The sequence below is a fragment of the Acanthopagrus latus genome, chromosome 2 (assembly GCF_904848185.1).
Source record: "Acanthopagrus latus isolate v.2019 chromosome 2, fAcaLat1.1, whole genome shotgun sequence".
Taxonomy (NCBI): domain Eukaryota; kingdom Metazoa; phylum Chordata; class Actinopteri; order Spariformes; family Sparidae; genus Acanthopagrus; species Acanthopagrus latus.
The window spans coordinates 26,980,071-26,995,056 of NC_051040.1; the positions used below are offsets into that span (position 1 = coordinate 26,980,071).

General features: G+C 41.7%; 1 protein-coding gene across 2 annotated transcripts; it reads right to left on the reverse strand.

The window, feature by feature from the left end:
- On the reverse strand, window positions 1-8,999 carry crk (v-crk avian sarcoma virus CT10 oncogene homolog). 2 transcript variants are annotated; one of them, XR_005078509.1, is made up of 4 exons: window positions 8,280-8,999; window positions 6,929-7,518; window positions 3,557-3,841; window positions 1-3,422 (listed from the first exon to the last, which is right to left on the reverse strand). XR_005078509.1 is itself a non-coding variant. In XM_037119160.1 (3 exons), exons 1-3 carry the CDS (start codon window positions 8,497-8,499, stop codon window positions 3,704-3,706), a joined length of 948 nt encoding a protein of 315 aa, XP_036975055.1. In that variant the 5' UTR covers window positions 8,500-8,999; the 3' UTR covers window positions 1-3,703. The 2 variants fall into 2 exon arrangements, 1 of the variants encoding a protein (XP_036975055.1); XM_037119160.1 differs by having other exon boundaries at window positions 1-3,841.
- Window positions 9,000-14,986: the final 5,987 nt, after the last annotated feature.

A 14,986-nucleotide genomic window follows, 5' to 3' on the forward strand; every position in this document is an offset into this window, starting at 1 on the left:
TAATTTTGTCATGAGTTTGAGTTTATTTGCTAGTATATTAACACATTACATGCTACAGAAAATAAAAAGATAATTCAATTGTCTTGAAAGAATATAGTGTTATAATAAAATGGCACATTTTGATATTAACACAATTTCCACTGGCATTTCGCCACCGCTTCCTTTTTATGAAAGGAAATGAATGACTTCATGCAGGGCGACTTAAAAAAATACTTCTTGGTGGTTTCATTGGCAACACAATTTATAAAATAATGATTTCTGTGGCTAAGCACCTGTCATGCGCAGTGTGAATGACAAAGAAGCTTGATTTGATCATAAGTACACATATAAAAATGGACTGTCAAAAGCTGGCAGATAACAAAAATGTTACTTTCTTAGACCAGGTTCTTTTAAGAAATCAACCCAATATTTTTTAAGTTATTATCTTCTCTTGGGTTTGGAAAATGGCCAACTTGAAAATGATATATGAAAGCAGGGCAGAGCTTGACAGGCAAAGCTATTACGTCATGGAAACTAATATCAAAGATAATTAAAAAACCTAAAAAGGAGCACATTTATCAATGCAGACTCAGTGTAAAAGCAGTCAGTGCATTCTGTGAAAAATCAAATTTCATCTCCTTCAATCTCACAAGCACTGGCAGAATGTGCTTTCCAGAAGGGGACCATCTCGCGGAATGCTGTTTTAGTGCCACCTAAAGGTGACATAGTGTGCTAGCCAGAAATATTGAACCAGGACATCTGAGAGGAAGAGACAAGGAGTTCTCACAGCTCAGGTTTACTCTGGTAAAGATCTAAACTACACACCCAGCCTGCTTCAGTTCAAACCAGTTTGCACTATGATACACAATGGTGATGATTGTCAGGTGTCAACAAATAGATTGATTCAAACTCCACAGAAAACAACCTCTTGGGGGGAGGGCAATCATGACTACAACGTAATTTGCTGTTATTCCTGATCTTTTGGCAGAAGGTAGAGAAAAAACAGTAACAAAAAATCTGTGTGGGCTTGTGCATCATAAATGGTCAAGGCTTTAAATAAAAGAATGGCAGAGGATTAAGAGAGGAAGCACAAATGAAAGGCAGGCTGATTAACCAGAGGATTAAAATAACGAAATGGTGCAAGGTGGCGATGAGATTATTAAAATCAAAAGGGCAGGTACCAACAATACCACTTTCTCTTTTCTTCGACACAATTGACGAGATGTAAACACAGAGCAGTCTGTTTTGCTAATGTATATTCAGTGAGCTGAATGCAGAGCACTAACATGAGAAGACATTACTAACTAACATGGTGGACAGCCTACATTCACTCTGTTAAACTTCATTCATATACATCAGACCCAGAATGAGATGTGGCCTTGTGAGGGCTGGAGTCAATTTATCGGTTTTGCACAAGTGACCCATCACGCCCTCCCATGGAGCAGTAAAAAGTGTACACTGAAAATGTTTCCTCCCAGACAAAATCAGCTATGACAAAAACTACAGAGAGAACAAAAAAACAATAGTTTAGCATGTAATGATAATCAATCACATAGTACATCATTTCATAACAATATGTTCTTTTGTTTCTTACAAAAGACTACTTGGTGGTACTTGGTCGTAGTAGATGGGTGGATGGGCTGAGGTGAGGAGAGGTTGAATGTAGTGTTGCCTTTATCTCCACCCTCAACATTAGTCTTGAAGTGTTTCAGATTCACTGCTCGTGCCTGCTCTACGGCTATATCTACATGAAGTCGCTCCTAGCTGCTGGTCTTGATCAGTTTTGTTTTCTCCACTTGATATTTGGTACGGGGGTCGGGTGCTGGACTGGTCTTTGGTCTGCTCCTTGAGGGGGAACAGTTCACCTCCAGTTGACATGGTGCTTTCATTTAATTCTATGATAAAATGCTGCAGCTGTATTTTAGCCTCAATCCTCTCACTTCTCAGTCTTGGCTAACCCCAAAATTATGCTGCATTCATGTCCAATAACAACAGTAGATGAATAATTTTAGACTTCAAAAGAGGCCCCCACTTCAGTCAGCAGTAAACACTGCTAGGGAATTTTGTTCTGTCTGTTTGGAGATGTAAAGATTAAGTCTATATTCCTACAGTTCCCTTCAACAATATTTTAAAATCAAACATTAGCATTATGACTTGTATGTCTTTAATTTCCTGACTGAAGACATAAACACCAACAAGATACAAGTCTGGAAAAATGGGGGCAAATGCAATAAAGAAATAATGCTGCCATGGCAGGTTTGAGAGAATAACATATCGTATATAGTCTGTGTGGCTGATAATGCAACTTTGATTTTCCAAACTCATTACTTTGCATACACCTGTACTGGAAGTGTGAAACAAACAGATCAGAATTCAAAGAATGAAGAAAAGGTTTCTTGCCGAGATAATGACAAAATACGTGTGATTCTCATGTTGGTTTGCCCAATATGAAGTTACTGCCTGCAGGTAATAGTTTAACTTTACATAAAGCCTGGAGGTAGGAGGAAATGGTAGCTTAGTGCCGTCCAAATGTAAATGTGTCCATCTACCAGCAGAGTTACAGCTAGCAGAGGGGTTATGTGCTGGACTTGTTCTTGGCAAGGATTTAACCAACAAGATATGTTTAAATTAGTTCACTTTAAAAGGTGCTGGTAGATGGATTTTGTTACCTTACCACAGAGCCAAGCTAACAGTTCTCCCTCCCTGCTTCTAGTCTTTATGTTACGCAGAGCTAAAACACAGCTACTGGTGGTAGCTTCATATAGACATGAGAGGAGGTGTCACTCGCATCTTACTCTTGGAAAAAGAAGAAAAAATACTCCTTGGGGTGCTATTTGCAAGAATGAATCCCCTGTTTATGTATACCCCAAACCAATAGGAGGCAGCATACCAACATGGTAATACCTAACTGCAAAACTGCAACTAACTGCAGCAGCTGTTAGCTGGTCAGTTACCAGCTAGTATTCTGTGCTGGGAGTTTGGGGGAGCCATGTGTTGGTGTTGCTAACAGAGCTAGTACACAACATTACACGGAAGCTGATGTTTCTTCACACCCTGTTGACAATTTTAATTACATATTTGACTGATTTAACCTAAAATTCTTCTATTGCACCTTTAAACAAAGTTTCTAAAAAAATGGCACCTAATTGATTTAAAAAAAAAGAAAAAAAGAGAAAACATAAAAACTGTGCTGTTACTCCTCCTTGTTACTGTATTCCCATCGGACATGAATGCAGCATAAGTGATCCTACAGCACTGTAACCATGGTGACAGACGAGGGTGAGGATGAAAAATGACACAGCGCTGAGCAGTATCTACTGGCTCCAACACAGGAAGAGGAAGTGGTTGAACTCTGTGGCGAGGAGTCTCCTGTGGAGTGAGTGTTGATAACTTGTCCATGGCAGGGACGTGACGACGGGAGGATCTGCAGGGTGTTGCCACTTCTATGGAACAAGAGATTCAGTTTACAGCTCCACTGTATATCAGTATGTGACCCTTTCATGTCAGTCAGAGTGGATGGTGGAATATGGCGGGCATGATTATTCAGAGGTGTGGACACAGAAGGTGTGTGTCTTACAAGAGGTTCTCAGTGATTCTCTGAAACTGTACTTGGTGCAGGTAAAAGCTGGAGCAGACGTGAGGGAGGGTCAGCGGCTGACTGTTGAATGGGAAGAAAGGAAAGGGTCTAATACTAGTGTCCAGGTTGTGGGCCGGCTGTCCGCTCTCAGCTGAGTTCGTCCTCGGCGTTGTGCTGGTCCAGCAGTTTGACATGTGTGAAGGGAAAGTGACCACGCTTGCCTTTACATTCGCCCTCCCACTGGCCGTTCACGTTTATTTTGGTCACCTTCACCATGTCGCCCACCTGGGGAACAAGAGAGAATCATTTTGTAACCAAAGAAATGACAAAATGTATTATTATCATCATTTCCACCACTGACTGTTGAGGGAACAATCTGAAGAAAGAACCTCAGGTTCTATAAATAAGAACCAGTCAATATTTAACTATTTTCTGACATTTTGTAGACTAAACAATTCCTGGATTAATCAATTAAAGTCATTTGCCATCCTACTTTTACAGTTGACCTGGATTGGGAGAGGAGTGGCTGTTCCTGTCCCTGAACCTGAATAAACACTGGTAACACCGACTAACAGACAGTTCCAAAGTTCAAGTTTACATGGGTGATGACTGAACAGTCAGGGGTTAAAGCTGTGTGGGCTGGTAGTATCAGTCTGACAACTTGTTAGCAGTTACAACCATCTTCCTTATGTTAATGTGTACCCGGCAGCATTTGCATGATGATAGTTCTGTCAATCAACTTTTATAGACCATTAATAATGGAGTTTCTTTCTACAATCGAATGCAGCTGCACACAAAAAACTGAGCAAAGCAATTCTGTGTGTTCCACAGATTAATTGCTCTGCCTTTTCCTTCACTTGTGTCTATGGTATGTATTATTAGCTGAGTAACTAATGGCAGCATTTGTTTTGTATTATGTGTTTGGCTGCAACTAATATTAATTTTTATAGTCATTATCTGCAGTCTTTACAAAATTAAACATCTTCTATAAAATGCAAAAAAAAGCCCAAAATGATGGCCACAGATTGTTTCTTTTTTCCAACCAACAATCCGAAACCCAAAGGCTCATTAATTATTGATTTAAAAAAAACCCAATTGTTTGGCAAATCAAAACAAAACATGGCCGAAACATGACTTAGAAAAGTATTACTCAAAGTGGAACAGCTGCAGCTCGTCTAAATCATAAATTGAAACTGCTGGCTGCTATTTGTTTGTTTCTTCTGTGGGTCACAGTGTTTTAACAGAAAAAAAAATGAGGTGTGATACGCTGAAGGTATACCTAAATACAATCCAAAATACAATGATTAAGGATAGTAACAGATAAGGCTTTACACCACAGGTACCAACGCATTATAAACAACAACAACAAAAAAAGCATTGATCAGTCCTTATGATCAGCTCAAGACATTCAAAGGTCAAATTTAGGATTTTTTTTAAATAGAGGTTGCAAACTGTCTGAATGGTGCAATGCATGCAGACCATATCAGTATGTAACCAGCCACAGCCACTTGACACACACTGGTCACAGCTGTGAACTGATGCAGTGGGTTGCAAAACACCAGAAGGTGCCCCAGTGTTGGGAGACAAAATACCACAAACACCAATATGAGGCAATATAACACACCACTGTAAGCTATGGCCTAAAGATCTCCACACAGCTGAAGTACATTCTCTTTGACAATGTTTCTATTAAACTGAACAGTAGAAGACTCACTGAGGTCATCTTTACAGTACTGCAGAAAGGATTCATCACTTCCATGATTGATAATAGATGACTCCCCAAGTACTTTGTTATTAATATTTCACCCATTATCAAACAAATATACAAAACACAATCTCATTCCAGTTTCCAACATGTGACGATTTGCTGCTGTGTTCCTGGTTTATATTTAAATTGACTGAATATGGTAGCACAGGTAGTCATGTTAGTATGCTTTCGCCTTTATCAACTATATGCATGGACTCTCATCTTCACAGTGTCTGAAATAACGCCTGTAACCACTGCCACATTTTATTGGATGCTGAAATAATTCTTCATCTAATAATTTAATGAACAACTAACAATAATACATATAAACACATATAAACTGGAATCCAGTGTTATGGACCAGACAGTGTTATCAAAACACTGACACGGGTAATAAAAGAACATATTGTTAAACTCTAGTTAGTCAATTACTGAATTGGTTGAGTGAGAATTAGTCTCTATTAACTACTTCAACAATCAATTTAATCGTTTCAGAAAAACTTCAAACATCTGCTGGTTCCAGCTGCTTTACTGTGAGGTTTTGCTGCCTGTCTTTGTCTTCTTTGATAACATATGAAGAGTCTTTGGGTTTTGGACTGGTTTGGAATGACTGTGTAGACTAAAAAAAATGTATCATGAAAATTATTAGCGAACTCATCAATAATGAAAGTAATTGTTAGTAGCAGCCTTACATGTAAGTTCCATTTACTTATGATAAAGAGTGATCTTCACAATCCGAGTTTTTTGAAACTAGACAACTACATGAGGAAATGTGAGCCAATTATTAACTTTGCAGTGCCGCCTTGCTGAGTCACTTCTAGCCAACAAGAGTGGAGAAATCATGTAGCCTTGTAGAGGTCAAAGCCAGAGAAATGTTTACTGCAGGTAGGAGTGGCAGAAACCAAGTCACACAAAGAATCTACCTGTCATAAGTAACTAAGCAAACCAAAGTGTTTCTAGCCAACTAGCAGCAGCAGGAAAAGGCATATGAAGGGTACAGCTTTGAAGAATCAAGGGATAGCTCTGTATAAGTATCTTTAGTGTTAGAATGGCAGAAGAGACAAGAGAGTACTTCGTCTAGCCTCCTCCACGCCTCACTCCTGGCTCAGCTTGACTCCTGACTTCACAGAGACCAGAGGAAATGGTCCTGTTCCCAAACACAAACTATTTCCTTCCCCCAACGACCTGCTCCGTGGGAGCCCCGCTCTTGCTTCCGGACAGTTTAACAGCCCAGCCACCATGAGCAGGGAGCAGAGCCTTATGGCAATAGTCATACTGGGATACCCTGTTGGTTAAAATCGAAATGCCCCTCGCTCAAAAGCAAGTTTAGTCCAGAAAGATGAAGCCAGGGAGTTAAACTTCACAGTCAGACTTAATGTAGAGAAATGGGTGATGTCACTGCACTGATCTCTGCAGAAGAGATACAAAATGACAAGATTACTAGAAATCTACACAGTGAACAGGCTGAGCACGTTCTGACTTTGATTCCTCTTCACCCTGTTCAACAAACATGGATTGAGGAATTGATTGTAAACACAATGGGGACGAAAGCAAAAGTCCTCTTTTTCCTGACTCGTCTTCCCTAGCATATATCAAGAAAAACTACTACACACGTCCATATTTACCTCTAAGGCCAGGGCAGTCTTGTCGTAGGCATTGGGCACCCTCTTCTGTATGGCCCTGGCATAGACAGGTCCATTTTGGAGATTTGGAAGGGGGGTGGGTTGGGCGTACTGGCTAGGGTCTCCCAGCAGTGGAGTGCCAGCCTGGGCTGCAGAGCTGTCAGAGTTCCCTAGCATCCCAACTCCTCCCAGTGGCCCACCGGGCACGCCAGCACCAGCCACAGAACTGGGAGATGCCGGTCGGTACTTCTCTACATACGGCACCGGGATCATCCCCGCCCGGCCTTCAGAGTTCTGGGCATTCCACCACTGCTCCTCTGGTTTCTCTAGAACTCGGAGAATGTCGCCCTTCCTAAACGGGAGATCCTCTTCATCATGACCAGGAAAGTCGAAAAGAGCTCGGACGAACTCGTCCTCGAGGCGCGGTGGGGGGCCTCCGCCTGGGCCAATGCTGATGAAGGACGTGTGTTTGGACTTGTTGATGGGTTCTATTAAGGTGGTGGTGTCCAAGTAGTGGATTTTGTAAAACTCTAGCAAAGCAGGGAGAGCCTCGAACTCCTGGTCACCAATGCGGAACCTTGGATGGGCCAAACCTGGTGAAAATGAGGGACGATGAAAGAGGAAGTCAGACAACCAGCTCTGTCACTGTCAATTTTGTTAAATCTAAAGTGGGTCTATTTGCGTGAGCAAGCATGGGGGGGGGGTGATTTCCAGAATAAGCAGGAAGAATTTTATTTCCTTATTTTACAGTTATTTGCCCTGTCATACTTGTTTTGTCCTTGATCTGTGAAGATAGGTGTAGTTTTGCAAAGGCATGAGGAAATACAACAAATACTCACCTGCAGTTCATACAAAGGACAAACCAAGCAGAGGCACGGGGCAAGGTCTGATAAGTGTGTATTGAAACCTGGTTATATGATGGACTTGTGATCATTTACAACTCTGCCAGGGTCAGCTGATAAATTAGGCCGGCTTGAACAGAGCAGCTGGCCAGAACTTGCATTAATACAGTCTGCAATCTGAAAACTCACGCCGCCCACCACGGTGTATTTTAGTGGAAACGTGCTTCATTCTCTGTGATTTACTGAAACAATGTGTTGTCTCATATCTAGTGAGCTGTCTGAGCTCTGGGCTCAGGTCTGCAACCACGGCCAAAGGTATGTTTGCCTTTTAACAAACTGACACACGTTTTAATGTGCCTGGCCTGTCGTTTTCACCATATTAGACAGTGCTACAGGCACTATTGCGCATCTCCCTTTGGTGCAAGTCATGCAAGAATGGTCACATCAGCATCTCCATATGCCGAGCCCCCCCCCCCGGCCCCCCGCCTCCCCAAACCCCTCTGTTATCTTACCTGGACCGGATTGTCGGTTGTTGCTGATGCTGTTAATTATGTAATGCGAGACTTTGGAGTTTTCTGATACCGAGAGCACGTAGTCGCCGGGGCTGGTGATGGAGTCCCGGACCAGAAACACGCCGTGCCTCTGCCCCTGCAACAGAGACACAGCCTCCTGCCTGCTCAACCGACCCCAGTACCAGCTGCCACGGTCCTCTGCGTCAAAATTTCCGGCCATGATAACCACTCCAAAGCCGAGGCTTCACCGGGCCTTCCCTTCTCTCCCTCCCGTTATCCACCAGAGAAGCCTTCAACTCATACAAAAACTTTAGCGCCTAGAGCACGTTTAGTAAACAGGCGACATCCGCAGCCGGCCGTTTGGACATCAATTCGCCGATATACAACCACAACTACGAATTAAAAAGGATTCTTGTTTGGTTTGTGGCCGCAATTAAGCCCCAATTATCATATAGTGCGCTTTAGAGACAGAATTCCAGCTACAATCCAGCGACTGATGACAACTAACTTCAAAAACTGAAATGGCGGATACGGGAAAACAAAAAAAGACCCCACTCACCGGATGTGACGTAGTAATTATGTGCACCAGACGCACCACTGTCAAGTCAGACACAATCTAAAAGAGTAACATTAAACTTCCGACATAATATTGTACTGCTAATGATGTTAGTGTGTTATTGTCCGAGAAAATAAAACCAAATATAGCGATTCAATTTGGGATGCCATCTATAAACTTGCCGTCGCTTACCATATAAGCCTTGAGTACATATTTTCCTTTTTTTTAAAAATAACAAGCTTTTATTTTGGAGATACAGTGTGTAAACTCCTGTTCCTGTTCCACTCTGTTTCACTTGACAGTCCTTCATGTTGGTGGGTTCTTGTGAAACCCAGAGCGCCTCTCAGTATTATTCTGCAATGCGATGCTGCAAGAACACTGTCGAAACACGCGCTTCACGTTTAGCTCCCCCAAGAAACTCTCATAAACATATCCAACACATTTAACCCTATATTATCCCTGTGTTGCAATTGGTAGCATTGCCCACTAGATGTCAGCCAAATACTAGTAAAAAAAAAAAATAATTATTTCTATATCAACATTGTCACAACTGTTGAGGTTTGACTTCACCATCAGAACGTGTCTTCATCAAATGAAAACCTTAACCAGACCAGGGTATTATTTCACTGAACTTAAACCAACCAACAGTTAAGTTTGTATAGTTAGTTCATGCCACAGTTAGCCTACATAATACCTCTATCACTATACAAAGGGCACCATTCATCCAAGATGTATAAATCGTACCTTATGGATTTTTAATGGCTCATAAATGATTTAATTTGATTGGTAAGAGATTAATAAGAACACTCCTTGTGTTTATGCTCCTCTGCATTCACACTTACTCTGTCTGTTATGGCTTCTTTAATAATAATGAGATCCTCTGGAAAAGAGCTGCAGGGCATCTGGTTACAAATTAATTTATTGACAACTTGCCAACAACACGCAGCCTTGAATGATTGCAGAGAACTTTTACTGATGACTTAACAAAAAATGTCTTAGAGAGTGAAAAACTACTGGCCCTTTTCAGTGCTTACTAACGTTCATAAACAGGCTGTCATTTGTTAATGCTTTACCAGCTAGACAGGTTGTTTTTATTTGATCAATTATTCAACAGCAGGAAAGATTTATCACCACCTTATTTCTTATCAATAGCTTGTAAATGACATTTAGAGCATGAGTACATCATAATTAACTTACCACACAGTATATACGCAGTATAAAACTCAATAATGGATGCTTATTTAAATAGTGGTATCCCTATTTTTCCTATGTTGTAACACTCCAGCATGGTGGTTTTCCCCCAGTTTCACACATTAGGTTGCCGAGAACCCCGTCAGTGCTGAAAAAAAGACAAAGAAAAAAAAAAATCTTATCATTGAGCCTGGAAGTCTAGAATTTGTTAATCAGGTGTAAGGGTTTGAAATAAAACATTACTAAATGGACTGACTAAAGGAATTCTGTACTACTCTACCATCGAAAAGTGCCACATAAGACATACATTATGTACGGCATACAACACCCCAGCAGCCATTACATTCCTCGCTGCAGGGAAAATGAGGTATCTTGCATATGATGAGCATGTTAGCCAAACTGTAGCAAGATTTGTGCAGACTTGATTATGTTGTTGCTGCTGGAAAAGTTTTGCTGATTGTACGCTGATTATAAAGCTTTGCTGGGTCGTGCTTATTTGTCTGTATGATGCTCTAGCTGATTGCTAATAAGCCAGTGTCACTGGACAATTTTGCTGATGTTTACTAATTTTGGAGTGTTACGCTGGTCACTGAGGGCTTCACTTTGTGTTCAGAAGTGGTGGGTACACAAGGGCTCAGTTTTCAGAGTGATCTACAACATTTGTGATTTGAGGGGATCTAATGGGGAGAAATTATAAGGCCAGAGTGGAAAATTGTACCATTATATGTTTAGTGAAACTGCTCTTAGTTTTTGATGCTGCATACTTTAATGTTCGGGGAAATAGAGCTCTCAAGACTTTATGAGTTACGACTCATTCTAAGCATAGCACGTCAACCTTTTCCACCCTGAGCTGCCACAGGATCCTGAGTCACAAAGTACAGTAGCTAGCTACACATATTTTAAAGAGAGCAGTAGCCTAATTTACAGCAACCCACACTGCACAGTGTCAAAGGGGGAAAGGGAGGAGACATTAGAAACTAAGTTAGCATGCAACACTGTACTGAAAGTCATTTTCTTATTATTTAGGCCCACTGTAAAATCCAGCAAAAAGGACACAGTGATGATTTAAATATGTTTGTAAACCTTATGGCTATTCCAGCAAGACAGCAAATCATTTTGTATTACATTTTGTATTACATTTTGATTTTACAGTATATGCAGATCACATCTATTTTTCTAACGGACAATAACAGCTTTCCTGCACATAGGCTGTTGCTTAGCCTTTGTATAGTGGACTGAACATTTTAGGTCCTGGGTTAAAATATTGCAATAATTTCACACCAGAATCAGCCACAGCCAGTCAGGAGATCAGGAGCGACCTGATATGGTGGATTAATAAATATTTATTGCAATGTGCACATAAAATGAGAAATAAGAGTCGATGGAGCAGAGATACAGGTGGTAGTGGTGATGGGATGGAGAGAATGGCCAAAGATCTGGATGTGATGAGGCGAACTCCAGTGAGCCGAACCTGGGTGATAGATATGATGAACTGGAGTCCAAATGCTTTTGCGCTGAAACAACCACTGACACGATCATAGAGGGGAACAGACTTAAAGCTTGACGGCAACAACTTGAGTGCTTGGCTGATTAAGTGAGGAAACATCTGGTTGGTTCAGCTGAAAGTGTGAACACTCATAGTCAGCTGATTAATTAGTGGGGAGGCTTCCTGACTGAACTTACACTGAGCTTCATTTCAGTAATTTAATTTTTTGGATTAATAAATACTTACTGTAATGCTCACGTCAGATGAGAAATAAGAGTCTTTGATGAGTATGCCCCATTGTGACATCTATTATATTTTGAGGAGGCAGGATGAAGTTTTGAGCAGTACAGTATTTTAATATAACATAATATAATATATTGATGGTGAACATGACACATTTTTAAAATCCAGGTAACAGCGATATGACTAATATAGGCTACATCTTTTGAGTAAAGTGGAGAAAATCACCCTTCCCTTAAAAAAACGCTCAGTTCTGAGACTTATTGCATGAAGAGGAGCTGTATAAACTTTGTATAATTGTGTAACCCACACATTTGACCTATTGGTAAATTGACTTGCATTTCTATACTGCTTTTCCCAGTCTACTGACCACCCTATGATACTTGTCACATTCATCCCGTACGTTTGCACACTGATGACAGAGGATTTTTGGGGTTTAGTATCTTGCTCAATGATACTTGAGTTGGGGGGGGAGAAGTGGAACTGAACCAACAACCCTCTGATTACTGGACAACCTTCTCTACCTGAGCTCCAGCTACCCAGCTCTACAGCTCAGACCCTTGGATCGAAGTGACTTGGGACAAATACCATTGTACCCCCCGAAACAACTCATGGATGGCACCTGCGAGAATTTCAGGAGTTCGTGTTAGAATAATGCACTGGGTTATCATGAAACTTATGCTGACTGATTGCAGCTACTGATTGGAATTCGTGATGATAAGGTTGGCAATGACCCAAAATTGCTGAACGCGCAACCATAACTAGCTAGAGGAGATCAATATGACCTTGGCTCAATTGTTGATTGTGGCTTAGATGTCAGAAATCTACTTCTCAGGCGAGTTGTAGTGATTACTGTATTTAAGGTCCTCTTACTTCTTACCTAACCTCACTGACTCATAGAGGTGTGTCGCAATGCTGCGGCTGAGGAAGATTCTGCCACGCTGAACTCTCATGTTTAATGGAATTTAACATTTCTGTAGCACTTTTTCAGTCTACTGACTGCTGAAATCGCTTTGCAACACCCATTCACACGTTCCCTGATGGCAGCGGCTGCCATGCAAGGTGCCAACTGCTCATCAGGAGCCGGGGATTTGAACCAGTGACCTTGCGATTGCTTGACAACCCGCTCTAGCTGCTGAGCCACAGCTGCCCCGTGTTGCTTTTCCAGCTGTTTTCTTTAACTTAGTGGGAGGCATGAACTGGACGAGACCTCACACCGTGTGTAAAATCTGCCTCGCCTCAATGAATTAACACATTAGCAGTTGAAGCTGACGTCTGCAGCTATAAAGAATACAGCGAGGAAGCAGTGTCAACTCTGCCATCAACTCTGAGAGAGGAGTGAGCAGCAGAGCCGTGCCATGCTGTCATGTTTGCTGCATTAATTAAGCACCATTTCTCAGAGCTGCTATGTGCAAATATTTGTGTAGATCACTGCATGCGTGTAATACACTGCAGAATGATTCACGGTTAGTTTTTGTAACTTCTTTGCCCTGAAGTCAGTCTCAGGGATGTATTGAAATGTACTGTATGAAACCATGCAGCTTTTATATTGTAAACTGCTCTAGTTTGATCACTGAAAGGACTTTCTGAATTAAAAGCAACATCTAAAATTGTAAAAAAAAAAAGTAGCTCAGTGCAGCAGTCTAGAGAACTGAGGATGCCATGCACGGAGATGCATCAAGAATCACGCATGCGAATGACCGACAAGTTAATCATGATCAAACTGTGAGGCCAGCGAAGATTCACTCCTATGCTCACAGACATAGCCTTGCTATTAGAGTGTCACAATCGAGTGATGAAGACAGCTGGGTGGCTATGATGATGGCTATTTGAAGATGACTAAATTGTCACATAAATAAAATAGGGGGCTGTTACTGGAGCTGCAAGTGGAGAAATTTGACAAAATGTCCATAGCCTCTTATTTGCATATTGTAGAGGATAAAAGGTGTCTTCATGGCAAAATCTGCAGTGAGAAATTTGGCCCAGGACGGGAAAAGACAACCTCCGGACAGATGAACAGTTCCTCCTCTTGATCTACACATACAGTTTTGAAATGTGAAGCAATCTACTTATTCTACACATGTGCACTCACTCAGAAAGTCCCGGTTCGGAGTACTCAAAGCTGTACTTGTGCATGTAAAGTAAAAGTAAACAGTATTTGCACATGTACTTTAAGGCATTAAGTGCAACGTCTTGTTTTCCATTAAGGTGTACACTGCTCCAGTTATGATGTTGTGGAAGCTTTTTGTTGGCCACCAACTGCCTATGTAGTTCCGTATTTATGACATTTTACGTGAAATACGTTGAAACTGAGGCTTGACTCGCTTGACTGAGCTGCCGGCTGCAGGTCCATCAGACCCACAGAACTTGTAAGTATGCACGGATTATGTGCTGATTGATATTGGGATTGCAATGTTCTCTTGCTTGGCTCGTCAGCTATTGGACCACCAGCACCTTTTTTTACTGAACTGGGCTAGACAGCAGAAAGCATGACATAGCGTGGCTAAGCCCAGGACTATTAAACATTGGTTGATGTGAGCTGTTAGGTAAGTTATGCTTTACACAAGCCTTTTCCACACAGGCTCGTTATGCAGGTCTTGTTTGTTTTCACTGAACAAAGCAGCCAGGCACCAATCCATTACACTGTGTCATTTCATACAGCATGAAGGTGTTGCGTAACCAAAAGAGGTCCGATTGTACACATGATAGTGTACAGACTGAATGAATATTAAGTGGTCGAGAGAGAAGTCACTGTACATTAGAGGGTGAGTCTGGATAGCTGCGATGACTAGAGATCTAGACTCTGGAGGAAGGAAGCTGAAACGGCGCTGGGGGTGAACCCTGTTTAACCAAAATCCTTCAATCACCACAGTCACCCAGGGTGGGCACCAGATGGGCTGAGAGAATCCTTTTTGCCAGTCTCCCAGAGCATTGCAGCACAGCCCAGAGTGAGAGGAGCGGGGACTGTCGGATGAAATAAATCGTCGAGGGATCGCTCCCTGAAATAGGGTTTGGATCTGCCACTGGATAGCTTCAGATGAAGAATAGTGCCCGCTGGAGAAGTCTGGCCCTCGGTGCACCAGCGGTAATGGTTGTTGAATCAGCGGTAGCAGCCTGTCCATCATCCTTGCTCTTCCTCTAATTTAACCATGTTTGTCCTCTTAGCTGGGGAGTCATTGGGTGTTGCAGCAACGCTGCGATGTATCGTGAACATTTGACTTTTATTCTGCTTTG

Coding starts and splice junctions, on each gene's coding strand:
- crk (XM_037119160.1), bottom strand. CDS start 8,499: ATGGCCGGAAATTTTGACGCAGAGGACCGTGGCAGCTGGTACTGGGGT. Junction 7,519..8,279: donor CAACCGACAATCCGGTCCAG/GTAAGATAACAG, acceptor CATTTTCACCAG/GTTTGGCCCATCCAAGGTTC. Junction 3,842..6,928: donor AGACTGCCCTGGCCTTAGAG/GTAAATATGGAC, acceptor CTTGTTCCCCAG/GTGGGCGACATGGTGAAGGT.